Source organism: Dunckerocampus dactyliophorus, chromosome 11 (genome assembly GCF_027744805.1).
Source record: "Dunckerocampus dactyliophorus isolate RoL2022-P2 chromosome 11, RoL_Ddac_1.1, whole genome shotgun sequence".
Classification (NCBI taxonomy): domain Eukaryota; kingdom Metazoa; phylum Chordata; class Actinopteri; order Syngnathiformes; family Syngnathidae; genus Dunckerocampus; species Dunckerocampus dactyliophorus.
In genome coordinates this window covers 1,050,935-1,071,127 of record NC_072829.1, presented here as the reverse complement: position 1 = coordinate 1,071,127, position 20,193 = coordinate 1,050,935, and the positions used below count along the sequence as shown (strand labels likewise).

At 43.5% G+C, this 20,193-nt stretch overlaps 1 protein-coding gene across 23 annotated transcripts in view; it reads right to left on the bottom strand.

Moving 5' to 3' along the window:
• The window catches only part of dlg3 (discs, large homolog 3 (Drosophila)), a 137,142-nt gene that overhangs the window by 96,277 nt on the left and 20,672 nt on the right, over nt 1–20,193 (bottom strand). For 14 of the 23 annotated variants that reach the window (XR_008572889.1, XM_054791964.1, XM_054791971.1 and 11 more), the window contains one exon: nt 15,336–15,470. Coding sequence is in view for 22 of the 23 variants with exons in the window: in XM_054791964.1 (XP_054647939.1) it covers nt 15,336–15,470 (135 nt within the window). In the remaining variant the exon portion in view is untranslated. Of the gene's footprint in view, nt 1–4,210; nt 5,424–15,335; nt 15,471–20,193 lie in introns of those variants that run through there. The other 9 variants (XM_054791970.1, XM_054791976.1, XM_054791981.1 and 6 more) reach the window with 1 other exon arrangement.

Sequence of the window (20,193 nt, the reverse complement as noted above, 5' to 3'; positions counted from 1 at the left end):
GATAGAGCGGCGTTCTGCGCATGCGCATGCGGATCAGTTATCCATGTACTGTACATAACACAGCATTGCTTCAGTGTGAAATTTGAATAAACTCCAACGTTGTATTGTATTGGACATTGGAAGCTTAGGTTAGCTTCAGTGTATATAGAGATCGTTTCACTGTGTGAAAATACAGACACACAGCAGTCAGATAAGTTAGAAAGAAATTGCATACACAAGCATTTTCAACTACTGTACAGCAGAGGGCGCTAAAGTCAAAGCAACTGTCTGACCTACAGACAGCTATTCTAAAATGGGCTTCTAGTCAATTTCTGTGTCTGGTCACAGACCTGTCATCGTGTATACACCGCACCCCGATTTTTTGCTTCTTACCAGTGGAAAAAAAGTGCGTTTAATACACGGTGCTTCACGGTAAATTCAATTTAAAAACTAGAATAAATAAAACCATTAAAACTTAAAAAAGAATCAAAGACACAGAGGACCACACAACTCACGACTCAGTTAAAAGCCAAAGAATAAAAGTGGGTTTTAAGACGAGACTTAAAGCTTTCAATTGTGGGGGCCGTTTTTACATGAGGGGGGAGAGCGTTCCACAGCTTTGGGCCGACTACGGAAAAGGCCCGGTCTCCCCTGGTCTTAAGTCTGGTCTCAGGCACCACCAGTTGGAGCTGGCCTTCGGACCTCAATGTGTGCACTGGAGTGTAGATTTGGATGAGGTCCGAGATGTACTGTGAGGCCAGCCAGTTCAAAGCCGTAAAAACAAACAATAATATGTGCTGCAGGGTTCTGGACTAACTGTAAGTGAGAGAAAAAAATGGCAGTATAATGGTAGTACAGGTGTAAAGGTGACCATAGGGGTGCTATTCCATGTCTACGTGGCTCTAATCATGTTAAAAGGCGTATTTAGAAGCTCTATCTACAACAATATTCCATTCATTAATATTGAATCCTACTTCATGCAAATTCACTCATCGTGGTCAGGTCTGCAACCAATTGACCTCGATAAACGAGGGATGACTGTATTTTGTCTTTTCTTCACGGGATGTCCTGGAAGGCTGACTGATGGGGGACTTTCTTAATAGAAATAAAGACAAAGACTCAAAATAATCCACTAAGCCAAAACCCACGGCACGCTCGCTCGCTGTACAGCCCCAGTTATAAATAAAGCAAAAGTCAATGAAAGTTTAAAGACAATCATAGCAACAGAGCTGGAGAAAGACAGATTGGTGGCCGCAGGGTGGAGGATGAGGGGAAGGGGGGGAGATTTCTGACTGAAGAGGTCTTTAATTTGCTGAGACCTACATTCAAAAATGTGTTGTTTTAAAGAGAATCCCTGTAAGAGTTTGCAATCACACTGGTACCAAAGGCTGGGCGGTGGAGAACATTTACACAACGTAAAAGCTGATTGGGAAGCTTTCCTGACTGGGCATGGGCCGGTGTGACATTCTGACGGCATGATAACCTTGGGCACAAATACCACGGTTTGACGCTTCCACGATATTATAATTACAGCTATTTTAGTGAAAACGGGGAAAACTCATGTCAAAACAGCCATTTTGAAACCATATAATAGAAGACGGCCCAAGTGGAACACATGTATTGAAAATAAATAACACAAAATAAGTGAATTCTTTCGAAATAAAGACCAAATAAATCAAATGCAGTTGCCAATGCGGCCTACTGTGTAATCCTGCAGCACAATAAAAGCAATCAAGTGGCTCTGGAAGGTCACAACATCAATCCATTTTTTTAAATGCAGGTCGCACTTTTCCACAAACTTGCCTTTGCGGGTCACGTGATTGTTGTTAGCAACTGAGACGTTGTTAAATGGTGGTTGCTCGTTGTCGAGTGGAGAATAAACGCTTTATAGCACTTATCCTCCACTCCTGTCTCCTTCACAATCACATCTCCACATTTGGTGACCCTCCATGTGAGGAACATGTCCAGCGCGGCCGCTCAACGCTCACGCCTGTGCTAGCTATGCCCGACGTATGCCGACACAGAACACGCCTGCGCTTTCAACACATGGAAGCCCAGTTCCGACTGCGAGGAATAACACAGGAGGTGATCAAGTATTTCCACATAGTGGCGGCGCTGGACCTCCACTTTCTCTCAGAGCGTAGAAACGTTATGACGCACAATTTTAGTGGTTTTAAAACCGTGACTTTTTCATACAGTGGTGTATCTTGAAAGCCGGAACCGGCCCATGCCTATTTGTGACATATTACGTGACCTAAATCAAATATTGCGCCTGCTTTGTTGAATATGTAGATTATTTTGAATATTCTGCTATATTTACCAGCTTGGATTTCACAAAAAGCTTCTAAAATATACTTTAAAAGAGCGCCACTGTCACACACCCAGAAGAAGAAAGCAGAGCAGAGAGAGATCACTTCCAACACATTTTCTCTTACATATTCCTCATTTCTGCGTGCTTTTTTGCTGTCATTTTAACACCGTCCGTGTCTTTGGTCGGTGTAGCGTTCGTGTTTGCACGCGGGTGAACCGGAAAAAATGTCCCGTGGGCACTAGGCCTAGGACGATAATAAAACTATGAGCTGGATCATTCTGCCAGCCATAATATATTGCCACGTGCACGCCTGCTTTCCTCCTCTCTCGCCTCCAAACAGGCAGGAAAAGGGTTCACTGGTTTCAGCACTTTGATGCGTTTGTTCCATAGAACATGGAGTATGAACGGAGTGAGCCCTTTCGCCAGTCATTCAGTCTCTTTGTGTAACATAGTAGAAATTAAATTAGTAGACTGCAATATATTCTCATATATATATATATATATATTTGTTTTAGATGATATGTATTTTTATTGTACTTTTCATAAAAGTGTTAAAACCTCATCACATTTTCATAGACCCGATCTCGTGTATCATCTCGTGTCTAGTGACACCCCAAGTGTGTCATTTCCTCACACTTGAGTACATGAACCGTACCAGTGGAGCAAACGCACCAGAGTTCCTTTCACTCGACCCAAACACCAGCGCCAGCACCCGTGCACACGTGAAGAACAAAGAAAGGCATCACGACAAGAAGTAGAAAAAGATTGGGAATGACTGCAAGGTGATTGCCTCCTCCGCCACACGAGTTGTTATGAAAGCTAAGCCATGCGAGATGTGCCTGGGCGTGTTTGGTTTCTACCGGTGTGGGTCAGCCATGAAGGGAAGGGAGGGGGGTTTCACTTCATCCTGCTTGTTTGAAGGGACGGAGGGGCAGATGCTCGTCCACACCATCAGAGAGAGGCCTTCTTGCTTGCTCTCCACAGACTCTCTCCTCTTACGTAACCCAACACCCCCACCTCCCTAGAACCACCACCGCCACTCCCCCCTTGCCACACCGCCTGCCTTTATTGGCTTATTTCTCACGTTTCTTTGCATTTTCACCCCAATCCCGGCTTCACCACACAAGCGTTCCTGCTAATTCCTGCATGTATTACATATATGTTTTACATCCCAATGTTTGGGGGGGGTTGAAAAAGCACCTGAAATAGTGACAGTATTTGCTTACATAATCACGTTCTGGCCGGTGTAGGAAATAAAAGTAAAAAGAACGACGTGTTTCTTTATCTCCAGTCAGGCTGCGGCTCAGCTCAGGGGCATCATTGCAAAACCTCCATTTTGCCCCCCCTCCCCGCTTCCTCTCCTCCTCACCTTCATGCTCAAAATGCGGCGTAAGCGAGCGATGCGGCGGCCCGACGCTACATTGACACATACTCATGCATGGCAAAGAGCCGTTCCTTGAATCTCCTGCTCAACAAGCAGCGCTCCCCCCCCCGAGCTCACATGCATGCACCTTGCTTAATTAACACTTCAAGGATGATTTTGGGGGGGCAGAATGCTATAAAATGGAGGCCCGCAATAAGAACTCGCCATCGCCTCATGAAGACACAAGTCAACAGAGAAGTGTGCGTGTCACTCGCTTGATGCTGCCATAAGACACCAGGGAAAATGCACCAATTTTCCTTCCTGAGTCGGCAAAGCGCCAGGCTTGTTTCGGGGCGACGTGTTCCAAATCTTGGAAGCATTCGTCACCAAACGCACAAGCATGATCTCCATGTGTGCAGTCAAACTGGATCAGTCCTGTTCTGTCCTTCCCACACCGCTGAGGCACCACAGCCACCGTGTAGCAACAGGGAACGCTAAGAGAAGCTCACAAGTCCCAACCCCCCACCCCGTACCCGCATGTGAGGAAGAGGGCCTACCTGGTCATACCACTCCCGATTGGTGCAGGTGCACTCAGGCCACCATCCTCCTTGTCCACTTGAGTTGTTGCCGTTCACTTTGGGCCCGCCTTTGGATTGGCCCTTTGGATTGGGGCCTCCAGGACCCCCGCCAGACATCATCTTGCCCTTACTTCTGCCTAAGGTTCCCCCTCCTCCGCCTCCTCCTCCTCCCATGTTCCCTCCTCCCCCTGAGGCCGGAGCAGGCAAGGTTTGGCCCCCTCCGTACCCGGGCGGGTATCCATAGGGCTCGGCCTGCCAGTCTCCTCCGTACGACGGGGCGTCCATCCTGCGCAGGGCCGCCATGCGGGTGACCTCATAACATTCTGGGCACTTGCAGCAGTGGTGGTGTTTGTGCATGCTGGCTGGGGCGGCGTGGCACTCTCGGTCTCCTCCTCGGATGTCGCACGGCGCGCTGCGGCGGTGCTAACGGCGCGCGGGTGCCGGCGGAAACTACGCCGATCACAGGAATTTCGACCGATTTCTCCCCCCCCCCCTTTCCTTTTTCTTCTCTTTTTTTTCGTGTCAAATCCTGCTCTCTGATTCACTCGTCTCTGGGAGGGAAAAAAATGGAGCGGGAGAGACGGGATGCAGCAACAGCAAAACAAAAATACAAAATGGGCACGTCGTCTTTGTCCTCTTGACGTAGAAGATCAAATATTCAAAATATATGATCACACAATCAGAGACCAGCCCTGATGAGATGAGAATCCTCTTGCTTCACAGTGATGCACATAGAAATTCATATATATATATATATATATATATATATATATATATATGTATATATATATATATATAGATAGATATAGATATATATATATATGGATGTATATGTCTTGCTTATATATTATATATATTTACACACACAAATACATATAAAAATATTAATATAAACAGACAAGCACAAATACAGATATGTACAAGTATAATTGTATCTATAGACTGTATATATATGTATATAAATATCTATAAGCGTGTGTACAAATATATATAGATATACAAACAATATGTATAAATAAATGGTGTCCTCCGATGGAAAATCTTTGCGCTTCAGTTGTCGTTATCTTCCGCCCGGCTCAAAAATGTCAAGTTTGTTCTCCTCCCGCGTTGAAAAGGGTTGTAGTGCCGCCTCGTCTCCCAGCCTGCAGAGAGGAGCTGAGCTGTGATCGCCTCTCAGCCAGCTTGCCCTAGATGTGGATTATTCCGAGGGATGCGAGTGAGCAAGGGGGTGGGGGGCGCAGAGAGAGAGAGAGAGAGAGAGAGAGAGAGAGAGAGAGAGAGAGAGAGAGAGAGAGAGAGAGAGAGAAAGCGCAGGGGGGGGGGTGATGGAGAGCTACATAGCAGCATCCCTCTCGCTCCTCTCTCAGCCCCCCGACGGCCACAGCCAATCAGCTGGCAGCGCCGCCATCAGCAGCAGCAGTGAGAGCGCCCTCCGCTCGCTGCTCTTAAAGGGGCAGGCGCACCTAAACGTCACTCCTGCCTGCTCGGACTGAAAATGGCACTGGCTCTCACACACACACACACACACACACACACACACACACACACACACACACACACACACACACTTGCACGCACACACGCTACTGTAAGACGCAATAGTCCATTTTTATTTGACCTTCTTGATTTTCTCACAGAGGGACAATCAGTGTCAATTTGTCAATCAGGCTGATCTGCTAACTGGGAGTGTTTTTTTACTTGCGCCAACAATATCTATTTGTGTGACCCCTTTCAGCTAAGCGGCACGTTTTTTTTGCACCCTTTGTGGTGGCACACGTGGGAGGAATGTCAGAATTTCAGTCCATTGAGCAAAATGCCTTCTGGTTCTTCCATGCTAATGTTTGCATAGTAGCCTTTTTCACCATAAGTACAGATACACTTATTGCTATCATGCTAAGTAGTAGCATGCTAACATTGGCTAATTTGGCTATTTTCATTAGTTTGAACATTGGCAGACACTTTGTGCTATCATGCTAGGTTTAGCATGTTAACATTAACATCACTAAGATCCTAGCAAAGTAACATTTTTGCTGCTTTCATGAGCAGAAACTTATATAAACTGAGTGCTATTATATTAGGTGTTAGCATGTTAGCGCTAGCATGCTAAAAGAACCATAGTTGCATTTTTTTTACATTTCTATGCACTTCCTTCGTCCGATCTTGTCTTAAACCTTCCTCTTTTGGAAAAGAACACAAACTTACCCCTCGAACACTATTAACATCCAGCAGCAACACAACCTTTTGGGATGATACTATTTGAATGAAAAATATACTGAACCAAGTCCACCACCTATCTCGAGAAGCGTTTGTTTACTCTGCTTTAGCTGAGAGGTGTCGCCCCGATGACGTCACTTGCGGAAATGAGGCTGAACAGCGAGAGCTAGCGCGTCATGGCTGGCGCCATCAACTACAAATGGCATTTTTGCTAATTTAGCGTGACATGTTCAAAAAATGAAAAATGTAAAACATAATTACAAACAATATATAACATATTAATGACATATTTATTTATTTATTTATGACATGATGAATCAGGTCAGGGACCCTTTAAAAGCGAGGTGTGCACCTGTAATGCTGTGAAATCATATTTTTGCTCACATGCTGGATTGGCTGAAAAATGAGCAACATGCACATGAAGCTTCATTTAGGGAAGCGTGGAGGTAAAAAAAAAAAGCGTCCTTTCTACAGTGATGACATCAACACACGTGAAGAAAAGCGACAAGATTACACGCTTGGGCTCTGGAGTGGGTGGACGCCTGGATTGGAGCAGAAAGAGATGGACTGATCACACATGAAGCACACTTTTTTGAGTGGGAACGCGGCCATTAAAGACCAGCATGCATGCATTATTCATGGCATGTGACATGGACAGGAGATGGACGTGTCTGCATGTGAGAGTGTACAGTGCCGTCCATATACGAAGGCGTTTCTCTTACACACAGACTTTACATGACATAATAATGTGTCAGTGCGACCCTCATGTTATAATTGAGCAGGATCTCAGCGCAAATGCGTCGCAGTCCAACGCAGTGGGCTCCGCCACACTTAATTACATGCAAGAGTAGCTCACCTCTTTTGAATGATATTCTTTCACTCTAACCTACAGAGATTTACCAAGTGCAGAAGAAGGAAGACACCTCCCATCCCCTTTCTGAATGCCTCAGCTTGCATGGATTTGCAGCACGGCAGCGAACAGGCCTGCCAAAGCCAATCAGAGCGATGCTGAGGCGTGGCTTAGGGGGCAGCAGCTTGAGAGGAAGATGCAAGCATATTGATCACGGCACACATGAGCGAGCACATGTTGCAACACTCGCAGCCTGTGTGTCTTAGATTTGCAGTCAGATGAAGACGTGTACTGTATTTATCCTCTATGTTGCTCTGTAGCTTCAATTCAAAACAAAAAGACAGGAAAGTCATATCATTCGGAACAGCCACACAATAATTTAGAGGTCAAACTCTCGCCATATATTGTGAGACTTCAGCACACTGAAGGCAGCGGGGCACAAACTGTTTCCATCCAGGGTTGCATATATAAAAATTGAGGGATGAGGGACATTTTGTACATTCAAGATGCAGAAAACAATCCACTGTGGGTCAATATATGCTACGCTATCTTTTTATTCCAAATTTATTGAATTAATAAAGGAAAAGAAAAACGAAACGACCCCAACTCCACCCCTGTCCAACTCCACATGACCCAAAAATATAAAAAACACACAAAACAATCAAAAGGACAAAACACACACATAAAATGATAATACTAAATAACAACAATAACAACAATTAACAATCATAATACCAACGACAACAACAATAATAATAACAACCAACAGTACAGCAACAAGCAAAAAAACACAAAATGTACATAAAATTAAATTACAATGATCTTCTCATTATTATAAGCATTACCATCACTACCACTAATAATAACAATATGAACCATAACAACAACAGTCATGATGGCCCACGCGGATTTTTTTCAATTTTGCTGGTTGATAATTGTGCTTCAAATTTTGCAACCATTTTTTCATTAATTAATTATACGGCATAACCTTCACGCCCTATAACCGTACTGAATGGCTGCATTTATTTTGCAATGTAGCGAGCGACACTGTCAGTTAGCACGCAAAATTTTGCGCTATTTTGTTGACATTGCCGACCAAAGGCCTCGTAAGCGTTGGCTGTCGGGACGAAGGCTCTGCTGCAACTCCAGCGGTAGTTTTTCCTGTTCCGGTTGCCATTTTGTTTCGCTAGCTAATAAGATATTAACTCCTTCAATACCAAAGACGTTTGTATACGTTTTTATACGCCCAGTCCCAACAACGTATTTATACCTATTGTACATTTTTTGCGTGTGAGGCGAAAAGAGGTAATGATGCAACTCTCCATTAATGCAGTCCTCTGGTTTCCTCCCACATTCCAAAAACATGCATGTTAGGTTAATTGGTGACTCTAAATTGTCCATAGGTATGAATGTGAGTGAATGGTTGTTTGTCTATCAGGGTGTACCCTGCCTCTCGCTCAAAGTCAGCTGGGATAGGCTCCAGCATACCCGCGACCCTACTGAGGATAAGCAGCATAGAAAATGCATGAGACACATACTTTATTTAATTAGATATTACACTAACTTACACAAAGCTAGCTTGTCAATGTTTTGTTCATATACGCTGGTGTGAAAAAGTGTTTGCCCCCTCCTGATTTCTTATTTTTTTTGCACGTTTGTCACACTTGAGTGTGACAAACAATGTGATTATTATACAATCACAACTGAACACAAAATTCAGTTTTTAAATGAAACTTTAAGGGAAAAACAAAATCCAAAACTACATGGCCCTATGTGAAGCCATTCAGAGGTGGACTTGCTGGTGTGTTTTGGATCATTGTCCTGCTGCAGAACCCAAGTTGCTTTCAGCTTGAGGTCACCAACAGATGGCCGGACATTCTCCTTCAGCAGAATTCATGCTTCCATTTATCACAGCAAGTCTTCCAGTTCCTGAAGACCATCACACTACCACCACTACATTTTACTGTTGCTATGATGTTCTTTTTCTGAAATGCGGCAGATGTAATGGGACACACACCTTCCAAAAAGTTCAACTTTTGTCTCGTCAGACCACAGAGTATTTTCCCAAAGGTCGTGGGGCTCATCAAGATGTTTTCTGGCAAAATTGAGACATGCCTTAATGTTGTTTTTGTTCAGCAGTGGTTTTGGTATTGGAACTCTGCCATGCAGGCTTTTTTTGCCCAGTGTCTTTCTTATGGTGGAGTCATGAACACTGACCTTAACTGAGGCAAGTGAGGTCTGCGGTTCTTTGGATGTTGTTGTGGGGTCTTTTGTGACCTCTCGGATGAGTCGTAGCTACGCTCTTGGGGTCGTTTTGGTTGGCCGGCCCCTCCTGGGAAGGTTCATCACTGTTCCATGTTGTGGCTCTCACATGGCTCTCACTGTGGTAGAAATGTATAACTTTTTCTACACTGATAGATCTCAAGTCATCTCAGTTATGTTTTAATGGGGGGGCAATCACTTTTTGAAACAGGGCCATGAGGGACTGGATTTTTTTTCCTGCCTTAATAATTAAAAGTTTCATTGAAAAAGTGCGTAAAGTGTTGAGTTGTGTTGTCATTGACTAATATTTACATTGGTTTGATGATCTGAAACATTGAAGTGGGACAAACATGCAAAGAAATAAGAAATCAGGAGGGGGCCAAACACTTTTTCACACCGCTGTAGCTTGTGATACTGCATCTTGACCAACAGTAGTTTGGATCTTTAATGCCCAAAATGCATCACTGTGGCTCATCGCATCCATGCATTTTTTCTGTATGCTGTCCGCGTTGTTGCCGTTGCTGTAGGTGCACAGCAAGATGATATGCTTTCATGACAAAGTCATCCTGTGTGACTCATAGCATTCACCTCACGCGCATTTCTGCACACTCTGCAAGCCTGCAGTTTCTCCTGTTTTTTTTTATGTGCAAGAACCTTGATGAACACTGCGCCCAATTAACAGCTCAGACCAGCGGGGGGCAAAGCGATATGTGATTTATCTTGCCAAATGAAAGCGGTGACCTCTGATCTGCGCCTTGACAAACAAAAAAAGACTCTGGCCTGTGATTTATGAAACAAGGACAGACGGAATTATCATTGCTGCTCTTCAACAGAGACGGTTTCTCTTCTCCACTGCCTCGCGGCCAGCGCCGCACAATCCGCTCAGCATCAGCTTGCACAGCTCCTTATTACATAAACCCACCTGGACACCCAACAACACACACACACACACACACAGGCTATCATAATGACTACTACAACCCCCAACCAGTGTTCATTGAGTCCATGCATTGAGTCATTTCTAGGCACTTCACCGACAAGCTATGTGACTACTCCTTTTGTCACCTGACCGGATGCGGCACCTTATAAGGCAAGTCGGTAGTGAGGGTGTCTTAAAGGGGAAGCTCCGTTTCAAGCCTTTACTGTAGCCTTGGCAGAGTGCAAAAAAAAGGGGGGGGGGAGATGAACGACTCTGAAGCGTCGTTACAGCCCTGCAGCATCTTGCACAAGGCACATACTGAAGGGTACGAGTGATGGACGTCCAGGAAGGTGAGGCTGTGCACTTTTTGCCAAGCAGGAAATGTGCATCTGAGATGTTGTTGCAAGCCCCCCCTCCCACCTTAAAATGCCTGCAAAAGCCTGCATTTTGCCACCATTCTTCTGTGTTGCTGTTCTGCATAAACTAGAGATGCACAATATATTTTTACAGATAACTTTATGCCTTCGAAGACCGATATGGTACTGATAACTCATAACTTATTATATCTCCTTTTTAAAAATGTCAGTAGCTTGTACACACCTGGAGGTACAAATTAAGATTTGACCAACTGTACCTGTTGATTAGTCCACATGAAATATGATGACATTACTACTACCACCAGAGTAAAGAGGGGGAGGAGCCACCTGCTGTGGCCCAGCAAGGTGCACTGTATTCAGGCACACACTCCGAGCAGCCGGTGTGACGCCATGGAGGTCTCTGACAAACCTTTTGCACTTTTCAAATGCGTTTCAGGTGGCTGATAAAGTTTTTTGTGTGCTCCATGGGGCATTTGGTATACAACTGGCACGTGAAATGTCTTCCTCGGAAAGTGAATGTTTGTTTACAAGTGAGTTCAGGGGTCAAGTTACGATGTCAAAGGTAGCCCACAACGCCAGGAGTGGAGTGTGAGGTTTCACACCTGACACTGCTGGCTTGTACTGAAGTCAGTTGTTGCATTCCCACAAGAATTTCATCTGTAAAAAAACAGACGCTGGCACCGACGTGTGTGATTATCTTACTGCGAGACGCTGTGTCGCTGTGTTAAGGCACACACATTTATGGCAATATGTCCCTTCTGTGTAAAAGGCACAGCTCGATGAATGCTGGATGGAGTCAGTAAAACCATTTCTTCCAGTTTTGGTTCCCCCTCATACGAATAAAAAAATATATATATGTACAGTATATATATATGGAGCGAGAGAGAGAGAGAGATAATATACTGCATATACAGTATATTACGTATATAAAGCAGGGGTCACCAATGTTTTTCCTTGTGAGAGCTACTTTTACAAAATGAAAATGGCCAAGAGCTACTCATCTTTGTAACATTTCTTTTCAGAGCTTATTTTAAACCCAAACAAAGCGAATATGCTTGTTTTACCAGAACATGAACAAAATGCTCACATGTTGTATTTCACAATGCATTTCTTTCTACTGTTCTTTCATGATTAACTGAAAACCTGAATGAAAAGCAGGCTTGCGGGCACCTCATGTGGTCGTGGGGGCTACCTGGCACCACGTTGGTGACCCCTGATATAGAGTATATGATCCCTCGTTTACAGCTGTTAATTAGTTCCAGACCCGACCGTGATCAGTGAATTCTTCTTTATATATGCAATATTTTGGTAGCATAAAAAACCTGTTTACCACCTTCCAAATACACTTTTTAACATCATTAGAGCCTCTAGAAAATAAATAATAATAAACTAATAACTATAATAATATATAATAATAAACTAATAAAATAACACCCCTACAGTCACCTTTACACTCCTATTACCCAATATAGTAGACCTACACGGAGCGCTTAAAGATCTACTGCGATAACTCTAGTCAAAGATCCTCTATATGACAGGAACGCTGTGCTGTTTTGAAGTACCTATTGCATTAAAATAAACACTAGTCAAAGACCCTCTATGTGTGAGGAAGGCTCTGCTGTTTTTAGGAATTTACTCCAAAAACACTAATCGAAGATCCTCTTGATAACAGGAGCGCTTTGCCATTTTTAAGTATCTACTGCAAACATCCTCTTAATGACAGGACCACTGTGCTCTTTTTAAGCATCTATTGGGGGGAAAAAAAACATTATTCCAAAATCCTCTGTATGAGAGGAACTCTGCTGTTTTTCGGCATCTACCGCAAAAACGCTCGTCCCGCCATATTTAATTACCAATGTGTTAACGCAGTGACAACAAACTCCTCCATTACTGAAAAGCCAATTGGCAGTCTGTATCTAGCACCACCTCACACAAGCGTACCTGATACCACCCGCACCCCAATGTATGTGCGGGTACCCAACTGCTTGGCGGTAACGGGGCATTAGAGTCCTATTAATAGGCCTCACAGGCAGGGAACAGCTGCTCCCCAACCCCCCACCACCCAACTGATGGAGGAATGAGACATACAAGCGTGACAGAAGGACAGAAGATGCACGTTTGGGCAATTTCAAGGAAAAACGAGGATGAACGCCTTCGCTAAATGCGCTCCAAAGTAAGTGAGGAGAAAAAGGTGCCTTGTGTGTGGGCAGAATTGCGATGACTAGAGGGGGCATCAGTGAAGCATGCTGCTGAACAGAGGGGGAGTGGGGGGGCGGGTGAGGGGGGGTAAAAATAGATAGAGAGGAAAATAGAAGAGACGCGAAGAAAACAAAATGTGCCCATCGGTGCACGGGGGGTGGGGTGGGGGAATTAACTCCACTGTGTGTTCACCTTGCACCACCTGACATGGCGGGGATTGCGTCATCGTGGATGCTGCCAATGTGACTGCCTGAGTGAACGAGGTGCTAAGGTGTGTGTGTGTGTGTGTGTGTGTGTGTGTGTGTGTGTGTGTGTGAGATTAAGCTAAACAACGACACAAATTTAAAGAGGGATGGAGGAAAAAAGAGAGAGAGAACAGCAGAGCCACATCGAGAGGCAGAGAACAGTCAGTAGGGATGCAGGCGGGGGAGGAAAGTGGTTTCCGTGGCAACGCCGGGTGTCCGCTCCAGCGCCGCACTGCACTGACTCGCTCTCTCTCTCTCGCTCTCTCTCCAGCCTCCCCCACTACATCTCACCCTCATCCCATCCCCTTCCTCTCTACCTTCTTCCCTCCCATTCACTGTTCCTCCTCCATGCCATAGAGGGAGTCGCGCACACACACACACACACACACACACACACACACACACTAATGCAGCTCTCTGTTAGCAACACACCTGAAGTATCAAACACGTACGTCTAGGAATTTCAGTGCAAAAGGAAGAGAGTCTTTGATCCACAATCATCTTGCAACATCCTTACATGACTCACGCAGTAGGGCGGGGTTTATATCACATACTGTACATTGCAATGACAAGGACCAATCAACTAACACTTTTTTTAGGGAACCTGTGATCGATCGGCCACCGATTGTTAACGGATGATTTTCCTAAAAAATTTTAAAAACACGTATGTCCATAAATGCCTTTCAAAGCCCATCACAAAAACCTGATCGGCGTGCGGAGGCAAACCTTGCACGTGTGCTGTGTCTCGTAGGGCTGCCAACACCCGCACTGAGCCGACAAGGGACACACTTTGTCCCGTGTTGCCACGACGATCAAAATTAGGCACTAAAAAAGAAAAGGAAAGCTCTGTTTTTAATGAACTACTGCAAAAATGACAGCAACACTGTTGTTTAAAACTAACTACTGCAAAAATGAAAAAGAACGCTCTGTTGTTTTTAAGTATCGACTGCAAAAATGTCATGTGACTTTGACCCGTATTCCCGTGCGAATCAACACTACTCTGTAAAACCTCAATGGCTTCATTTCGCCAGCTTGACACAGACGACACCATCCATGCCAACGTGTTTGATCACTCCTTATCAAAGCTATTGCTGTTCCACTTTTCTTGCATCTTTGTTTACATGCTTTGCCTAGCTGTCACTGGGGGCCGCTAGCTAGGTCGCCAGCTAGCTAGAGTTATCCGCCTAATTTCTGGTCTTCAGACTCCAAATGTGACATTTTAGCACAGTTGACATTTTGTTTTTTAGAACAAACAAGCAATGCGCTTAGTTTGGAGCTCGGTTTTGTCCCACAGGGAAGTGGGTATCATGTTTATGGGGTACGTGATAGCTTTTTCACATGTCACTGAACAATTTTGCTGTCTTGTTGTCATGATACTAATGATGTCCTGTCCTCTAAACACTATTTGTGTGCGGTTGTTTAATGAACATAAACACATAGTGTGTCCAGCCTTATGATGGTGATACTATCACAGGGGTCTCCTAGCTGCAGGGACATAATGGATGGCAGCCCCTAGCATCGCAAGCTAACTAGTTAGCTGTCCAAGTTACTTATTGTAAACTTAAGAAAGTGTTTCAAACAGGATGGGGAAGAAGGACATAGAAGCACAAAACCTACCACTTCCACACGGAATGAGAGGAAAACCTTTTTTTCCACTCGATCTCATCCATGGCATGTCTGTCTCAGCCATGGCATGTCGGCTGGGCTCTGCTGGCTCAGTAGCCAGTCTCCATACAGCGTTAAAGGTAATGTAACATTACTGATGCCTAGTGACCACAATACTACACAGAACTTGTCTTTCAATGTTTTTGACTAATAATAGGCCATAGTCTTGAACCTTGAATCCAATCAACCAATCCTTTATTCATTATTTTTTTAAAACAGCGATAATCGAAGCGCCATAGAGTGAGGGACGAGTGTAATGTCTCCATTACATCCAGACTTACTGTGTTTTGTCCAAATAAGTAGCATGCTGACCTAAATATACTGTAAGCTGTACATACGTACAGTATAACCAGAAGAAAACCCTCCTACTCACCTTTGGCAGGTCAACATGACATCGAGCCACCAGACCGCACACCCGCTCCACTTTGTGATCACTTCCCCTGCACGTCACTCGGACACGGGACACTCCCTCCTGTTCTTCTTCCTCCTCCTCCTCATCCTCTTGTTGCTGATGGACACAAAGTGACAGTAGAGTTAGGGCTGCAAAAGTATGACTGAACTCATACAAGTCCGGTGGTCGTTCATTCCTTCCAGAAGGTCCGAATCGAACCCAAAACAACGCTGACCAAATCCATTTTTCCCATAAGAAATCCAATTCATCCCTTCCAGGAAACCAAAAATGTGAACACAAAACACCTTTTTATAGTTTCACATGCAGTAAACAATGTGAAATGCATATGAATGATGAATGAATGAATGAAGACGTCTTCAATGAAGGTACAAGTACGTTAAATGTTCATTTATCCATTTTCATTCATTGTTTACGTGCATTTACAATTCTTTGATGCAGGTAAAACTCTATAAATGTGTCGACATCATAGTAACTTCCTGTTCAGGTTTTCATTTTGTTTAGTCAGCTAATAGGATATTAACTCATTCAATGCCAAAGACGTATTTATATGTTCTTATACGCCCGGTCCCAACGTTTTTATACCTCTTTTACGTTTTTTTTTCACAAGAAGCAAAAAGAGGCAATGACGCAACTCTCCACTAAAACATTTCACTTCAGAGCAATTTTAAGCACTAAAAACAGCCTCAAGGTGGCAGAAGTGCATTTATGGACGGTAAAATCACACATGACATGAAGGAGGAAGTGAGAGAGCGTGGAGGAGGTCACACATTGGAGGGACATTTTAACACGTGCACACACATAGTTGATGGTGTTATATTTGTAAATAAATTGTTATTTTGATGTAAAACAAGCCTTTTTTTGTGTTTTTCATGTTGGTATAGTGGTTTAGATGTTTGAGCTACCACAAAAGCAAAAAATATTTGTGGCAGAGTGAAAGTTTTTCACAAAAACTTGGTTTTCTTCCCTTTTTAGTCGGGAACTGATATTTTCCTGAAACGTACCTATGTTCAAACGTTTTTTTCTGATGAAAGACTGAAGTCTACTCTTTCTTTTGGTAGGTTCCATGTTCATATAACGATCGAACACAATATTCAGTGTGCCTTGAAGGATCAGTCCAAATGGTCTAAAATGGCCGGTACTGAAGGGGTCTTTTGGAAAATGGCTGGGATTGAATGACGGACATTTTCTGATGAAAATCTAAATATATATTTAATACACTCACGCAGTGTATTAATACCACAACAAGACGTGCGCCACATTGTATGCTAACCGCAGAGTGCATGCAAACCAAACCAAAACACCAATCACACCAGTAATGGAATTATTTCAGTTAATTGTATTTTTCTAGGCTTCTTACTACAGTGGTACCTCGGTTAACAACTGCCCCGGTCGGCGTGTTTCTCGGTTAACATCCAAACATTTTTGCCAAAATTTCGCCTTGGCTTGCGTTCGCCTTCTTGCGTAGCATCCAAAATACCGTCCGGTATCACCAAATGAAATCTTGTGATACTTGCACGTGCTAGCACAACACAGTAGTGTGGGCCGCGGGCGCCATATTTGGTCAACAGCGTTTGTTTATATCAGAGTTGCAGAGAGATGCACAACGTCACAAACACAGAAAGGCGAAGGACCGTACCGCGACAAGGGTGCAAGACCTCCCACTTTTACTGCTTAAAGCGAAGAGCGTGCTCATTTCAGAGGTGCGTAAACGAGACGGAAGTAGCGCCGTCGTCAGCTGCGGTGCGCACACATTCATGCATACCAGTCTATCAAGCCCGCGCCACATGCAGGCTGACACTCGGTGTTTCTGTCCGTCTCATTTTATATCCAAAACACTCATTTCTGCTTCCGACAACAAAACACAAGCATTCAGACTTAGCGTAGCATGTTCACACCACCCAGTCAAAAAGCAGCAAAATAATGTCTTTCTTTTGCGTTATTTTGTTATTGGATGGTTTCATGTGAAAAACAGCAAAGTGCTGCTGTCACATAGAAGATCTTTGATGAACATTTTTGCAGTAGATTCCTAAAAACAGCAAAGTGCTCCTGTCATCTAGATGATCCTTGACTAGTGTTTTTGCAGTAGATTCCTAAAAAGAGCAAAGTACTAGCATCCTTGCAGTAGGTGTGCAAGGACAGCAGAGTGCTCCTGTCTTATAGAACAGGAGCACTGATTCTCAACTGGTGGGTCAAGAGCCGTTTTCTGTGGGTCGCGGGTCTTTGTAATGACCCAATGTCTGTGAATGTATCTTGCGCTCTTGGCCGTGCTGGTCACTTGCTTCACCGCCACAAGGTGTGTGAGGTTTTTTCAGAAGGCTTTAGAGGCGGCATGGGTGCGTCCCATTACGTGCATTCTTAGCTGCCTCTTTTTACCTGTTTTCGTATCTTTAGAAGGCACAGAAAGGAGAAAGACGTGCGTGTTCATGTATCACATAAGGATTGTGGATGATGAACAAAATGTTCCTTTAAAAAAAAAATAGTAGTAAAACATAGTAATAAATAGTAGCAGTAGTAGTAGTACTGTGTCACTAAAATTGTATTACATTTTGAATGTCCTAAAATGATGAGGCTGTACTGTGCAATGTGCTGACAGCGTCTGAGAACACCAGTGCAAGAAACTGCAACGCCCCTGGAAGGACAGCAGAGGGCAGTGTTTAGAGAAAGAGGGCATGCAGCATGGCGGTGATGCTGTGCTGTGCTTTTGTTCTCACTTTGAAAAGAAAACGACCTGATGTGTTTGTGCTTGTGCACATCCTCAGCACACAAGGCTGCTGGAGCTGCATGGCGTTCAAAAACAATAAAGGCAAAATACAAGTCAGTATGATGTCATCATTATTAGCTCGGCCATCTGAGGGCTTGTGCCGTTTGGCGGGACTTCCTGCTGAGACTATTGACGTGTGAGAGATGTTTTGGTTGTTATGGTAGATATTCCTGCTTTCCACTTTAAATGATGGCATGAACTCACCTCCGAAATATCAACATGTCCAAAGCTGGGATGAATCAAACAGTCATGAACAGGTGTGTCACAAGATCTCGCGAGATTAAAACGGGGCAAGACTTCTCATTCGTGAGCACAAGGCCTGGGACGACAATAAATGAATGAATGCATCACACAATGAATGAAAATGAAAGTGGAGCATCAATATATTGCCATGTGCATGCGTGTCTGTTTTCCTCCAAACAGGCATCGCTTTCAGGACCTTGGCACGTTTGTTCCGTACGACGACGGCATGAATGGAGTGAGCCCTGTTGCCTGTCATGCAGTCTCTTTGTCTTGGTGGGCGGAGGCGGGGCCGCCAGCACACGCACAGAAGAGTGTAAAGTAGTAGAAATGACATTAGCAGATTTCAATATATTGTCATGTTTTTTATTTTTCATTGTACTTTTCTTAAAATCTCGTCTCGTTTCTGTAGACTTTATCTCGTGTATCGTCCCGTCTCGTGGACTTGAGTGTCTCATGACACCCCTAGCGATTCATTACGTTCATTATTCATTCATTAATTAGTAAAAAATAATAAGAATTTTGCATCTCTACTGGCGGCCAGTCCAGGGTGTACCCCGCCTCTCACCCCAAGTCAGCTGGGGTAGGCTCCAGCATACCTACTGATGACAAGCGGCATAGAAGATGTATGGATTGTTTTAAATTGGATTGGACAACAAAAAAATAAGAACTTTTCTGTCAAAATTGAAAACAATTACATGAAGCAAAGAAAGATTGTCTTTTTGATTTTGAAAAATATATATTTTTAAATGATTTTCAACCAAGTATAACAAATATATTTAAATTAAAAAAATATATAAAATATCCATAATATCTATTTATTTATTATTGCATTATTTTAGATATATAATGAATAATACAATAATTAATAACACACACATTAAGCAGGAAAGATTGAGTTTTTGATTAAAGAAAAATATATTTTATTTTGTAAATTATTGTTTGACTTAACATAAATACATTTAAAAGATAAATATATAATCTTTTACAATAATACTGAAATCAGTATATAAAATACAAAATAAGAACTTTTCTGTCAAAAATGACAATAAATACATAGATTAAGATCTTTTTGATTTTTAAAAAATATTGCATTTTTAAATGATTTTTTCAACTAAATATAACACAAGTGATTATTTAAATACGTCACATATATATATATCAATATGTGTTTACAATAGTAGTGAAACTAGTGAATAACATAATAATAAAAATGGAACTATGTTCAAAGGTAAAAAATACATCAAATGATGATTGAAATGAGGCCACATGGAATGATACGTCATCCGGGATCTATGCAGCGTATTTCTAATTTTTTATGTGAACAGAATGTGTGTGCAGAGTGTGAAACAAAGTTGATTCCTGATCGGATCCAGATTTGCCCAATGTGAACATCCAGTGTCAAGGGTTCGGGTTTCGCTACGTGCGTGTGACATTGTGCTCCATGAACTGAAACTTTTGGATGCTAACATTCTAGGCTGTGTTAGCGTCCTAACTGAAACGGGTTTAGAAGCAGTGTGTACTCCCACTCGGGAAGGTCAACTGCACATTAAATGGCGCCCGCATGTCACACGTTCAAATCCAGATAGTGTTTGCGCTTCCCCGCTAGCGCATGAAGGAATGTGCAGACTCATTTAGTTTTCCCTCCCATCCTCCACTCTCAGGTGACGACGCGGCCGGAATACTGATGAGCTCCTCGCTGGGTGCCCGTTAAGCATCCCACGCTCTCCCTCTCCAACACCCCACTACGACTGCTGCATCCCTTCTTATCATCCGCAGGCTTTGCAGGGACTTTGCTAGCCTGGCTGCCTACCCCCC